The 15,026-nt window shown below is 43.1% G+C and overlaps 1 protein-coding gene across 1 annotated transcript; it reads left to right on the top strand.

The window, feature by feature from the left end:
* The first annotated feature begins 70 nt into the window (after window positions 1-70).
* BRI3 (brain protein I3) lies at window positions 71-14,634 on the top strand. The gene is made up of 3 exons (XM_035548886.2): window positions 71-346; window positions 1,850-1,964; window positions 14,249-14,634. Exons 1-3 carry the CDS (start codon window positions 181-183, stop codon window positions 14,379-14,381), a joined length of 414 nt encoding a protein of 137 aa, XP_035404779.1. The 5' UTR covers window positions 71-180; the 3' UTR covers window positions 14,382-14,634.
* The last annotated feature ends 392 nt before the right edge of the window (window positions 14,635-15,026 follow it).

Genomic DNA, 15,026 nt, shown 5'->3' with positions numbered 1-15,026 from the left:
CCCTCAGGCGCGGGCCCCCCTTCACCCCCCCGGGCCGCGGCGCCCCCGGGCGGGCGGGGCGGGGCGGGGCGGAGGGCGGCGCCCGGCAGCCCGGGACGCTGAGGGGAGGGCGCCGCTTCCTCCTCGGGCGGGCAGCGCCTCCGCCTCCTCCTCCTCCTCCCGTCCCCTGTCCCCCCCAGCATGGACAACAAGCCCCTGCTGCAGGAGCGGCCGCCCGCCTACAGCCCCGCCGCGCAGGGCGCGGGTTACGACTACGGGCAGAGCAACTACGGCGCCATCCCCGCCCCGCAGCCCGGCTTCCAGCCGCCCCCGCCCTACCCGTACCCGGGCGCCGCGGCTGCCGCAGGTGGGTCTGAGGCGGGGGGGACGGGGACGGGAAGGGGGCTGGCGGCCTCTGAGGGGAGGCTGTGGGGGCAGCGCCCCCTTCATGCACCCCTCACACCCCCCACAGCCCCCTCATACCCCAACCCCCCTCACACACCTCGGTATCCCCCTCAGGCACCTCACACAACTCCCAACCCCCCTCCCCAAGCCCCTCAGGCCGGGCGCTGTCCCCGCGCCTCAGGCCGCTCGCGGGCCCCAGGGCAGGGCCGTGGCCTGTAGTGCCCGGCGGGAGGCGCTGAGGGGGCTCCGAGGAGGCGCTGCTGCCTCCCTCCTTCCTCTTCTTCTCTTCTTCCTCCTCCGAGGGGCCCCAGGTGTGTAGGGCTCCGGTACAGAGGCGCCGCCCCACCGGCGGGTGGCTCCTAGGGGCGGGGGGGGGGGATAACGACAGCAGTGAAGTGGCCCCAGGAGAAAACTTGCGCTCTCTGTGCGGCTCCCCGGTTCACGTTTGTTTTGGTCTGGTGCACCTCAGGAGTCCTGGAGAGGCTGGAGCAGGTGAGGGGTGAGTCAGTCCTGAGCGCAGTTACAGAAAGGAGCCTGTCAGGAGCTCTGTAGTTGTAAGGGAGTGCTGCTGAAATGGCAAAAAGTCTGCAGAGCGCAGTAGGTGCGTTGGGCAGAACTGTGAGGTAGCAGGTAAATCTGCCAGTAACTTGGGATGTTGTGCTGCAATACAGATATTACTGACGGTTGGCCTTTTGATTTTAAAATAGTGGAGTTCATGGGCTCTCTGGTGTGTAATGTGACTGAAGAGAAATCAGAACTGTGCTCTGGGAGAGAAGCGCAGGATGGATTATACTTGGGCAAAGTGTGTCTTAGCTGTAGGAGTGCACTGCATACATCTAACCAGCCCTTTAAAAACATTTATGTCTTTATTTTTCACATTAATGTAGTCTCCAAGGGCCTGTGCTTTTTAAGTACAGCTCTTCAAATAACACATTCACTAGCCAACAAGATGGGTTTTGTGAAAGGTTTTATTTTCTGTGCCATGCAGCCTGTTTCCTTTCCACTTGCATCCTATCACTCCTGCCTCTCTATGTAGCCAAAAATGTAAGGTGTGGAAGTTGAGCTGGACACCAGAGGAGAGGAAGACTTTGTTTCAACTGGTTTGTCTGCCAGAGTGGGGCATACCTGATGCGTAATGTCCAGAAGTGAACTCCACAATCCTCATTTGTTTAAACTGTTTTTGTTCAATGTTCAAACAGCATTGGAACAAACTCTCAAAGTTAATTATTAGCTCAAAATCCTTTTTAGATGGTTAAATTGTGCTAGATACTTGGAGTTATGAAGTGGTTTTGCTATTAGATGTGCTGACCAGTGTGCTTTGATTCTGACTTTGAAACATTCTTAAAGTTGTTCACCAAGACACTTCTATTTTTTTTAAAAGTGTTCTGTTTCTGTACTTTTCACTGAACTATTAGTGATTTCTGTGCCTTATACATGGTGATTCAGTTGTTTTTCCTCTTTTTAGGATATGCTGTTCCTCCACCGACATCACAGCCAAACTATTCGAGCACATACACCATTATTCAACAGCCTGCTACCACCACTTCTGTAGTAGTAGTTGGTGGCTGCCCTGCCTGCAGGTAAAATAGTCCTCTAATTGAGAAATAAACTGAGCCTTATGTTTTATATTTGAAACGAGACGTATCCATGTAGTTGCCTGGTTCTTTGTGTGTGTATGTCTGTATTAGAATTGAACTAACTGAAAAAGCACTAAAACTCAGCAGTTCTTTAATCTATGTAGTATGTCCTAATAGGCTGTAGACAACTGCTATAATTAATACAATAGACTTTATGCAAACATGCATCTGTCGGTATGATGGAGGAAGATCTGTAGGCAGTATTTTTAATGAAAAGACAATTCAGTCACAGGTGTAGAGGGTCAGCTCTTGGGGGAGAGGATGATAGGAAGTCCTTTCTGATACATTTATGACTAGTGATAGCGAGTAGCATGACTTTATTGTGAAATGTTCTGTGATCTCTGACTGTCGGCAATTCTGGTTATCCGGCAGTCCCGTGGAAGGGCTTCTGCTGCTGTGGTGAGTGTCCTCATCCCCACAGTCTCCGCTGTGCAAAACCAGGCAAGGTGGTTGTCAGTGTTGATTAAAACCCTATGATACTGATGTTTTTAAAAGTCCTCTTACTTTGTAAGTCCCTTTACTGCAGAAGTATAAGAAAACTAATAAATCTGATTCAAAGTGTTAATCTGACAAAGCAGTAAAAATGAGGAAAAAAAATGGTCAGCTCTTAGTTAGAATGGCAACTTAAGGGCAACTTCCCCTTCAGTGATCAACAGCCATAAAATAAGAAAAGGGAAGGAGGCATTCTGTTTCACATTAGTGCTGTAAGTCTGCAGTAGTTCTTTTGCACTTCTCAGTTCTCCTCCTCCCAGGATATTAACTAATGGGTGAGGGCAGCCAGATTGCTGGTGCAGTTCAGGCGTTTGTGTGCCTGGCCAGCTCTGACTCAAATGCAGAATCATTCCCCTTCTGTTAAAACGTATGGGAGTTACCCTTGTGGTGTCTTATGAGGAAGCACTTTGTATTCTGCAAGTCTGAGCCTTTTCTTGTCCATTTCAAAACATGTAGGAAACAGACTTGCTAGCATAGCTTAAATGATACGGGGTTTCAGTGCTAGGAAGGTGATGAAGATTGTCTTAGTGATGGGGACAGCGCCTCTGATGCCTTTTGGTTGTGTTAAAACTGATGTGTGTTTGAGAGTCGGTACCTGCCTTCAAAGGTGGATTCAAATAAGTATCTTGTGATGTTAGGTTAAAGCAGGTGCATGCTGAAATTCCAGCAGTTAAGGCTGAAAAACCTGTACCAGCTAGAGCTATTGATCTGGAAGGTGTATGTTTTAAACAACGAGGGTAAGTAACCTCCGAGCTGCTGGGAGGATGTCGTAGATCCTGCTACTTGAGTAATTACATTAAAATGCTCATGTTTTGGCTGAACCAGAAGACAGGAAAGATGTTGTGTGTTGTCTGGTAAAAGGCAAGCAGTATGTTTATACAGGTCTTCTGGCCTTAGAATCAGGAAACTTCAGAAAAAAAAAAAATTGAAGTAGTCTTGTGTGATAACGTAAGGTTGGTAGACTCTTGCTGCTATTTTTTAGGATTTTTTTTCCTAGTGGTTATCCAGAGATTCTCTAGGAGATTCCTTTGAAATGGTCATTTGTAAATAAAGAATCTAATTCTAGTATCCTTTCAGCCAGATCTGGAAAAATGAGCAAGTTTCTGAAGCTTTTGTAAGGTGCTGTTAAGTGACCTGACTTGAAAAGCTTTTTTTTAAGTCATCATCCTGGTGCTACTGGAAGTAGTCAGTGTTTTTGAGAGAGAGAGAGAGAGAGACACACGTAGTGTAACCACATTTTTGCTCTTAAATCCTCAAGTTTTGCCTTAGTCTGTGAAAAGAAATCAGGTGTGAGACCTGCTGTACGGGTTCCTTTGAGGCACAGTACTACGCAGCTTCCATGTAGGACCCACCTACTGTTGATCAGGGACTCGCAAGGACCAGCATCTAGTAACACTGTGTCATAATTGTCTTTGCACTGTGTTTTCCCTAACAGTAGTGAAAGAGTCAAATTTGGGGGGGGGGGAGGGGAAGCTCAGACTGGTTGTCTTTCCTTTAGTTAAGGAGTTGATAGTCTAGTGCCTCAAGAGAAGCAGCAGCGAGGCTTGATGGGAAGCATAATACTAGAAATATTCACAGGAACTTGAAGCGTCAGGCTCATGTTCTGGAAGGTTACATTGATTATTTACTTCTCTTTGAGAAAGAGCTCGTAATCCTCTTTGGCTTCTCAACACCTTAAACGTAGCTCTAGTTTACTTTCTTGGCCTGGAAACCTATTTTGTGACGAATGCAACACGCAGGTAGGTTCTGAATACATCACTGAACAGAAAGATACTGAAAGGGCATTGATAACATAAAAAGCTATTAATAGTGCCTAAAACTTTTATTAAACTGCCAAGACAGTTGTCTTGTTACTCCTTGGATTTGAAGTTGTGCATGATTATTAGAGAAGTCCACATGCTTTAGACTGTGAGGGGGAAAAGGCTTGTTTGTGGCTGTGGAATAACGTAACTGATGGAGAGGGCTAAAGCCCATCAGCAGGATTTCTGCAATCAGAAACACAAACCAGTCAGCTCTATAGCATGGAAATGTTGCTAATTGAAAAAAAATATGCCATTTTCAACTTAAAATAGATGATTTTGAGGAGAAACATGTGGTACTGATCTGTTATTTTGGTAGGAGTCTGTTTTATTGCAGATGCAAATGATTTTGGGGTTTACAGGCTAGCTACAGTAGCTAGGTAGCTAGCCCTCTTCAGGCTTAGTTTGTGGTGTGAAGTCATAAAAAGTACAAAGTATCTCTAGAAGTAGGTAGTGTGCTCCTGGTCACCATGTAATTGCATTTTATTTTATTTATTTTTAAAAAATCTCTGAAGCATTGGTGTATCTGAGGGATGACTCTCCTGCCTTGTGAGCTGTACCTCTTGCCTAAAGTTATTCGTTAGTCAAATCATCCTCATTCGTCCTTGTTGCGTCCAGTGTTGCTTTCTAATTACAGACTTCAGCCTTGCTGCGTTTCATCCTTCTTTGCATTGCTAAGAAGTCTAGGTGGCTGCAGTACTCGTAGTGTGAGGTCCTCTTCCAGCCCAGCCCTGATGTACAGAGAAACTGAGGTGCGGAATGTTGTCAGTTTTAGTGCTGGTAGTTGACATGTAAGGATTAGCCAAGTCTGGCTTTTAAACTATTTTATGTTCCCAAGAACAGCTTGAGTCATTACAGCCACTAACTTCAGAGATCCAGCCATGTAATTTAATTATCTTTTTAGCTGGGAGAATGCAGCCTGGCTGCTTCTCTTGTGGTCACTTTCATTTTCTTTTTCTCCATCTCTCGTCCGTGGGTAGAACAAACTGCAAAGGAATGTTTGCTTTCCTGTTTCTTAACAGAGGAAAGATCCATTTAAAAACTGTGACAAACGTGCTTTTGATCTGAAGTTTGCAAAAACTGGTTCTTTCAAAATCTGGGCAGAGCCTGTGATTGGCCCTGTTGGGTGTTTATGTTTGTATTTAACACGAATTGGGTCCTTTGAAAGAAAGGGTGAGGGAGAGGACATGCCACTGCGTTGTGGTGGCTTTCTCTTCTGATGATTATGAATTACCTGCTTGAGAAGTATTACAGTGGGTTCCAAATTATGGTAATACTGAAGCTTCTTCCAGGATTGAAGGATGAGGGACTACTGATCTCTTAGAGCCTTCTTCCTGACAGAGTGGTGTGGGTTTGTTTGTTTGATTTTTCGATTTGATAAGGTAGTAGGTTCTCAGATTTTGGTTGATATTTGTTTTTATTCAATTAAGGGCATCACTGCTGAGAGAAGTGTGTTCTGGAAAAATTGCATTTAAATGATAAACTCCTTCAAAATGTCAATCTTCTGCTTGCTTCAATCACAAGTGCTGTGTGTGGTTTGAGAGAAGCTCATTCAGGGTACAGGATTTCAGTAGGTATTCACAATAAATAACTTTTATATAAAGATTCTTAATGTAACGTCTTAATATGTACTGGCTAAATAGTCAAAGAATAATAATAATAAAAAAAGCTATTTATCAGATGTACTTTCTGTCCTGAAGAAAAGCTGGGGATTTTCAGTTTCTAGCAACAGGCTGACATGCTACAGAGATCCTTTTGAATCTTGTGAGTAAAGCCAACTTTGAAATACCATTTCAAGGGTGCTATAAAGAGTAGCAGCTATAATAGTGCAGCAGCTCATGACACTGCTTTCTGTCACAAAGAAGCTCAGCCTGTGCTGAATCAAAGTAGCTTCCTTATAATATGCAGCTTTTTGTAAATGTATGCTGTTTGGACAGATTGGGGTGTTCATCCCTGCTGTGCTGTAATTTGGTGGCTGGAGCAGTTAGGGCATGAAATTCAGCAGTGACTTATGCATGTGACTGTGAAGAAGAAAGCCTTGATACAGCAGACTTGAGCAGATGCCATGAGTCTGCCACTCGGAATTACTGCCTAGGATAGCTGTAACTTTTTTTTTTTTTCACCAGCCTTATAGCAGAGGCACACAGCTACTTAGCAGGAAGTCTGATACCTAAGCCCAGAAGAACAGAGGAGGTGGTGACCCTTGGAATAGGGTCCCAAGTGAGAACAGCATAGTTTCATAGCAGTTCTGAGGATTTTTGTATTACTGTTTTGAACTGATTGGTGGAAAATAATCAAAACACTTCTTTTTCTAATAAATGAGACTTTATGCAGTTAACAAGATACATCAGAAATATATTCCCTAGGGACCAGATCATCACTCTTATAGTGGCTGTTAACTCCCAGTTGGCTGCTGGGCCTGAGCTGATAACATTTTTTTTTTTTTTTTAGTGTCACCATTTGTCTTGGTGTCTGTACTCTGATAATTAGAACTTCTTTGTAGCAGTGAGGAGGAAACTGGTCTTGTTTGCTAGATGAAGGTGGTAACCCGAGGTGATACTAACTTGGCCACGTTACATGATGAGTGGTGGTGGTGGGGAAACCACACAGATCAACAACCATTCAATGTGCCTTCAAGCTGAGGCTGGAGGAACTGGCACCTCTCTAAGTGGAAACTAAAACTGTGTTAGTATACCATCAGTAGTTGTATCTATAGTTATAACTTTTTTTTTCTTCTGCTGCTTGCATGTGAAATTTAAACCGCTTAACCTAGCTGCTTTTGTTGGATTAGCTAGGATAGACACAAGGAGAAGCTATCTGTTTGTTTTCACGTTCAAAATTAGAGGTCTCGTGTGCAACTTCCAAAGTCCCTGCTTGTCCCCGGTCTGACTGTTTCCACTGAAATCTAAAGTTAAAGACTCAACCAACCTTGGAAGCAGGAGAAATTGGGACACTGTTCTGAAAATTCCCCTTGCTTGATCAGTCAGCGAGTATCTGTGTGTAAGACAGCTGGAGGCACCTCTTAGTAAAGTGTAGCTTCTTTTCAGGTCTTGCAGAGCTTATCGTGCAATCAGAATGCTATCTTGGACTACCCAGGCTGACCCTTGGACTTCATTTATAAGGGATCAAAAATGCTGATAAGCACACATCTAAGTACTGTAATGTAGTGTTAAGTCTAAAAATGCTCGTGGTAAATTGTACTAATATTGTGTTTGCAAATCTCCGTGTTGGCTCTCTGATCCTGAGCACATGACTTAATGTTAACGTTTTGAGACTTATTTCCAAGAAAAGGTTTGTCTGAAACGTAATTTGCTATTAAATGCTTGTCAGTGGGAATAATTGACCTTGCTTTATGGAATTGGCATCTGCAGTATAGCTTAAATCCAAGACACTGCTTGCAATATAAATAAACCTTTCCTCTTTATTTTTAGATTGGGAGTGGTGCAGTTATAATCAGCTTTTATGTGGTTTGTGTAGAACAAAATTTATGTTTGGTTACGTTAATGAATCTGCAGTTTGAATATGGAATCTAATTACTCTGTAGCTCAGGTAAGATACACAAGCACAAACTAAAATATTCATGTTCTCCTTTATAAAAAGCTTTTTTTCCTCCTTCTAAATTTAGTAACTGGCTAAGCAGAGACAGTGACTGGATAAGTGTTCATCTAAAATTAGGTGGTGACACAAATCAACAGAAACCAGAGCATGCTTGTGGAGTTAATGCTGTAGTAGCAGTCACGCTGCTATGGAGGTGCTAGGAAATGACTGAAATAACAGGTATGTTGTGGGGGAGGTCACACAGATACACTTCTGCTGAGCTTCCCAAATGAGCGTCACCTGGAACTGACTTAGTCTGTTCCCTGGTTGTGCTGGCCCTGGTCCTCCTCTGCTGCCGAGCCAGCTGTGCTTCCTGCTGCTTGCTTCATCCCTCTCAGACCTTTTCCCTGGTTCTGGTGTTGAGTATGGATGGCAAGTTGTTGTCGTCGTCTTATTTCACTGGCATTCTGCGTGACCAAAGAACACTTCCCGAATAACTGTGTTTAGGGGGAAGGGAGTTCAAAGTAAATTCTATTTAAGGTGTCAGGGACGTCTGCTGACCAGGAGACCTGGGCCTTTGCAAGCTGATTAAGAGGGTTGATGGTAATGGGTTAGACAGCAGTCATCTATGCTTGGGTTTGCAGCTGCTCAGGGCTGACCAGAAGTACCCTGACTGATCCCTCTTTAATGTTTAGTATGTTTATACCTTAAGGCCAAATCAAAATAAGGCTGCTTATACTCTTAACTAAACACATTGGTGTACTTGTCACAAAGGTAGACTTCAGGGCAGGACCTGAATACGAAATTATTAAAATATGTGGCCGTTTTGAATTTAACACCGATGTCCTTTCTGTTGCTGTATCTATAACCAGTCTGGTTATGTCTAAAGAGTTTTGAATCTCCTTGTGTTTCAGTCCTGTTAGCATATTCTTCCCAGGAGATGGCAATTCTAGTAGCACATCTTTTCCCTGGTGAATGAAGTTGAAGGCATGAGATCCTTGTTTACTGACCCTATTCTTTAATTATAGTCTAATTTTGAGGGTTCCTTACAATGTAACTGTACAGTTTTAGTGTCTGGATGTGCCCTAGCAAACAAATTATCATGAAGCTTTGCTATTAGCCTTAAGACATACTGTGTAAACTCTGCTTGTGCTCAGTATGTTCAGGTAGGACAGCTAGTGGGAAATCTCTGGAAGCAGGTGTTAATAGGGGGTTCTTCGCTCTGCTTTCAAAGTCAGTCTAGTGAAGTGTCTCTTCTTTGGGTTAGTATGCCCTGAACTTGACCTAGCAAGCCAATTTTGATGTTTCCTGACTGGTTAGTAGTACACAGCTGACTTGGGATTAGGACTTGAACGTCGGGTAGCAAGGACAAATTGATGGAGGCTACCTTTTCTCTACTATTATTCTTCCCTTTTGACGCTCTTCATTAAGACACTTTCTTTTTGTAATGAGGACCAAAGCTGCATATATTAGTCAAGATGAAGCATTAATAATCCAGAGCATACAGAAAAAATATACTTTGTGATATGCTCTTTTATGGTGTTTGCCTGTTTTCTAGTTGTGACAGTGATGACTTGTCTTCATAATTTTTTAATAGCTCCTTCCACTCTTCTTTCTCCTACTACCTATCCCCTCTGTTTTTCCCATCGATATTTCAGTTTCCTGGGGAATGCTTTGTGGTGGGAGAGGAAGGGAAGCAGCCACCACTGCCACGGTCTGAGGGGAATCCTGGGCTAGAGTTCTTTGTAGCAGAACCCAAGACACAAACTGAAGAGCAATATTAAACAAGCTGAGCAACTCTGGTGTCTGTAGTTTCTATGAGTACTGCTTGCTAAGGTGATGTGGGGAAGATGCAGGGCAAGTGCTGTGAGTCAGTGACTAATGTGCCAAATCACAGGTGAGCTCCTGCTTTGCAGCAGGGATGGTCTGGCTCCTTTTTGCCTGCTGGCATGTAGTGTAGTTCGTCAGCACTTTTCTTATGGAGGTAGAAGTGGTTTGCGTGCCAGGTGGGGGAGACACAAAGCTTTTCTCTCTGACCCTCATAAACCCACTGGACGTACTTGTCATCAAGCCAGCAGAAGTGAAAAGGCTACAGCTGTGTGCATGGGTCCCACAAGAACTGCCTGCAGTGTCTTCTGGACAGGTGTGGAGCTGCCAAGCCTGACTACAGAAGAGAGGTCGGGTAAACTACATTGTGAAGACAACTGGTAGTGATTTTTGAGACATTGCTCTTGCTCTGCTGTGTCTGTAGTCAATGGTCAGTGCTAAAACTTGTGGGAGTATTAGGTATAAAAGTGGGATTCTGTGCTTTAAGTCCTACGTTCTTTCAGTCAGGTGCTCATTGTGGCAAGAATCAGTCACTGAATCAAATTCAGAATCCTGGGAGATAAGCTGGAGCAACTTTCTGGCATGGCAGTCTGTTTGTTTAGGTCTTGTGGAGAGCATCCTGTCCTTCTGCAGAAGATGTAAAGAATATTTACAAAGTAAAAGGCTGCATCGTTACCTTATGCTTGATTTCTTGCACATATCTTTTGCTTTGGTTGGAGAATAAGATACTACTGATACCACAACTACTGTACAAAGTACTCTGTGAATGTTAGTGTCATTAGTACTTGCAGTATTAGCAATAATATCTGTGGGTGACAAGCCAGAATCATTATCCTTTACAACGTGTCTTGACTCTACCGGTGTGCTGAATTTGGAGATTCTATCCTGGAGAAAGATGGTTCTATGGATTTGGGCAGCATCGCAGGTAAAAACTTCAGCTGTACTTTAAGCAGATGTTGATATCTGGATTTGGGAATGGAAGTATGAGAACAGGAGCTAAAAGGGACTGAAAGGAAAGATGAAACTTTTCCCATGTCTGAAGAGGCTTCCAAGAAGTGCTATGGAGCCTTGTGGGGGGAAAAAAAGTGGTACCTATACCACTGGGACTAAATCTACAAAATTTGTGCCAGGTCTGGGAAAAATGGTAGGATCACAAATCCTGGAGATTTTGTTAGAACTGTAGAACGCTTCTTCAGAGCTGATCTCTCATTGCTCTTATGTCTCTGTACACACAGGTGTTAGTGTTCAAGAGTAATCTTCTGTTCTTGTAGTGAACTAAGTGCTCACATGGACAGAGGGAGCTCTGGCAGTGTGTGACTGAGAGGCAACAGAGGTGGTGTGATGCTGAGGTTGTAGGAGTAGCCACTGTGAGCAGCGCAGGCTACAAAACTCTTGAGTCAGGATACTTGTGTGCTGAGACTACAATCAGTAGGATGAGTAGAATGCTAGTCTACATCTCAGCTTGTTGCCTTAATGGAGCCTTTTGGAATTACTGCTGGGATCAGCTGTACTCTGAGAATACCTTACACCAAATAGAAAGTCAACTTCTATCATGCAACTCTGTAAACAAAAGGACGTTCAACAAAAGGAGGGGACTGATGCTGAAATCCTAAACTGAATGTGAAGTTGTGTAAGCAGCAGAGTATCAAGAATGCCTTGAAAAAAGCCTTTGGCTTCTTATGATGGTTGAGGAGAAGGGCAGCAGCTCTTAAGTTAAAAACAAGATGTAATGTTTTAGTCAATTGCAGTAAGGGAGAGGTCTCTGAGACTGCATCTTCTTTCCTTCACTTTATTCACTTGTACAATAGCCTGGGACTGCTCTGTAGGGAAAAAACAACTTGTTGGTCTTGGCACCTTGCCTGTTGTAGCATGTATTTCAAGGTCACTTAGCTTGGTTTGTTGACTTTCACTGTAGCAGGCAATCAGAGGTCACTTCTTGTTCAAGTGTTCTGCTAACCTCCAAATCTTGATTTTTATAGCTGCTCAATTTTCTTAAGTCTGAATGCTTAGGCTTTTCTGTCTATATTAATTCTGGGGGACACTCAAATACAGCACTTCAGAAAGGGTTAGGGACTGAAGTTAAATGTCTGTTCAGCTATTTTTCTGCTGTGACACAAAACTGCTGAAACAGAATTCTTCTCGTTTAGGGTGGTCATTCAGTCAGGCCTGATCTGGAGCCACGCGATGTCAAATAGTAGGTTCTCCTGCAGCTCTACAAAAACTTGGGATTTTTGAAATAGAAGCCTGGGAACACCTACTGAGGGTTATTTTAATAGTGCTGCATGTTTGGCCTTTTGGATTATTTCTCTAGCTACCAGAAATAAACTTGCTAAACAGCTTATGACAGTAGTGCTGCACCTCTGAGCTGTTCTAGTGACTTAGAAAGCCTGAATGTGAGTAGATAGCCTAGTCCTGTACACACTTACTTAATTGGCACTTTCTACAATGAAGTGCTGATATTTAAAATACTTTTACACTCAATCTATGGCTAGATTTTTTTTTAAGTCCCTCTCATCCTGCTGATGTGGTCAGAGCCCTAAGTGCCCGGTGTACCTAGCCTTTCACATGTTATATGGTCTCATGCAGTCTGAAGAAAGATCTGTGGCCATCTGAAATAATGCATTGGCAACTGGAGACTGGTGTTTTTAGTTTTGCTTTTAGTTTCTCACTGTGCTAGTCTGCTAGTGATAGGCAATAAATTATGTTAATCTCCCTATGCTGAGTCTGTTTTGCCTGTAGTGATAATTGGTGTGTGATCTCCCTGTTGTTACCTCAACTCTTCAGCCCATTCCATCGTATTTTCTCCCCCTTTTCTTTTGAGGAGGAGGAGTGAGAGCAGTTGTGGTGTTACCCAGCTGGGTAAAACCACCACAGCTCTTCTGGGACTTTGGTTTCTGGTGATCTTGATGCAATAGGACAAGAAGTTCAAGTCATGTTATTAGACATTCACATGTCAATAGCAAAAAAGGTTCTTTCGTGCCTTTGTGCTAAGGAAATGTGGAGCGTTTCTAGTAAGACTGCTTGCTTATATAACCTTTGACATTGCCAGTGAAGCAACTGCCATATTACTTCTGCTTTAATTGTTTCCTTCTGTCACTTGACTTTCTATGAGGCGGGGAGTTGGGAGATTTCATGGCTTAAATAGAAGTCTTGCTGCTGTGAAAACATCCTTTTCGTCAGCTGATTACTTGGAAATACTTATCTTTAAAAAGATACTTTGCACAAAGCTACTCTGAACCGTGTATGCTCTGTACAGATACCGATGGTTCTGTGCGGTGTACCAGGGCTATTTGCAGTAGAACTGAATTACCAGAGCATCACTTCTGGGCAGAAGTGACTCAATATTCTTTTTATCTGAGGTCACTTCACATCACTACTTGATGTTTCCACAGACAAAGTGGAAAACTGCTGCTTTCCTCAGTGACAAGCCTAGCTGATGAAACAGACTTATACTACATGTAGTTACCTAGTTTTAACTTGCCTGGTGAAAGCATGAGGTGGATGGCTGACCAGAAGCCTTTAGCCAGTGTTACACAACTTCAATTCAGATCTTTCTGTTAGAAAGAAGCTGAGAAAAACACTCCAGATCATCAGACCAAAACATTCAGAAAGCAAGGATTATTATTATTTTTCCTGAAAGAGCTCTAGTGCGCATATCCTCTGGGTGACATGAGGCTGAATGAACTGAGAGGGTTCACACTGGGATATTGTGGAAACTAGGTAGGCAAAGCATGTGACACAAGCGTGACTGCTGCCTGTTGTGAAAGACCTAAACAGCTGAGAAATGGAGCTGTTTTGTTGACCTGAAGTAACCAGTATAACACTGATAATTAAATAAAAGTCATCATCACAGATTAAGGTATTTTAAAAGCACACTTGTTTTCATTTTTATGAGGATATTCTTTAGCTGGTAGTAAGGTTAAGTTCTAGGAAAGTTTATCCTTACCTATACAGAAAAACTTGACCCTAGAAAGGGCTAGCAAGGAAAAAGGTTTGATACTTGCTTTACTGCTTGTCCTGACCATTTGATCTGTCAGTGCTGTGTAGTTACTTGGCAAGGTTAGTTGAACTAGCATGCAAGAATACAAGAAAGGAGCCGTGAGTTTCAGATCCTTCAGGGACCAGCTAGTAATAACACGTCAGAAGCTGCAAAGGCTTTTGTGTTAAAGCTTTCTGAATCTGAGAGCACATGTGGCTTCAGTGAGTTCCACTGTGTATCTGGTGCTGCACCTGTGTGTGTTTTTCAGTGTACTGGAATTAACCAATTGACGCTACTGCTCAGAGCTGTGGTGGCTGTGTCTTGTGCTAAGTACCAGTCCTGTTTTCCTGTTTTGTGGTGATTGAAAAAGAAATGTCTGCTTTCTGGAACTGAAGTGGTATAATTCAAATTATCCTGTTGCAAGATAATGGCATAAAAGACTCTTAAAGAAAAAAAAACTACATGCACTTCTTTTTGCTCAACAAAATGTTTTGTTTTTTTTTTTTTTTTTAGTGACTATCAGATCATAAAGTGGTAACTTTGGGTTAAACGTAGTGGGTGTCTTTGACTCAGTCTGTTTTCCGTTTTTACAGGGTTGGCGTTTTGGAGGACACCTTCACCTGCCTCGGTGTTTTGTGTGCCATTGTATTCTTTCCAATTGGGATTCTGTTCTGTCTTGCACTGAGGCAGCGAAGATGCCCTAATTGTGGGGCGGCTTTTGGCTAAAGGGGACGATCGTGGACGTGCTTATGGAAGCTACAACTGTTAGCATACTCTTTCTAATGTAAATGTCATGTACAATCATTTTATTTGCTTCAGACCTGTTTTTGTAAAGTGTGAAGAAATTTAGTCTCTTGCATGTAATTTAAACTTAATCTTTTATGAGCATGTGCATTGCAAAACATGAAAACCCAACTTGTTTTCCATGTTTAGTGGCACCTCTTGAAAACTAAATAAAACTGCTTTTCCTTTTTTGCAATCCTCAACTTGTGGCTGGGTTATTACATATGTGACTAATGTGTCTGATAACATGTAGTCTGAAAGTGAAGTTAGTAATCCTAGCTACAACTAAGGATGAGTGTCAGGATCATTATGATGACAATAGTCATGTTTTAGGGCTGTACTTGTTGGAACACGCAGATCCCTTCATCCTGAGCCTTTCTGAGGAAAGTAGTGCAAGTACTGTCTGTGCTACCACTGTGTAATGGATGTGGCTGAATAGATACCGTCTCTTTCTTCTGAAGGCTCAGTACAAGCCCTGTTTTAACAAGTGAAGGTTTTGCTTATGGACAAGCGTTACTTCCAAGGGGTTGCAGTAGCAGAACTGCTCCTGCTGTAGCAGAAGCTTCCTAACATCGTTGAACTAGTGTT

The sequence above is a fragment of the Cygnus atratus genome, chromosome 15 (genome assembly GCF_013377495.2).
Source record: "Cygnus atratus isolate AKBS03 ecotype Queensland, Australia chromosome 15, CAtr_DNAZoo_HiC_assembly, whole genome shotgun sequence".
Taxonomy (NCBI): domain Eukaryota; kingdom Metazoa; phylum Chordata; class Aves; order Anseriformes; family Anatidae; genus Cygnus; species Cygnus atratus.
The sequence above is the reverse complement of the archived record's forward strand: the minus strand, read 5'-3'. Positions and strand labels throughout refer to the sequence as shown.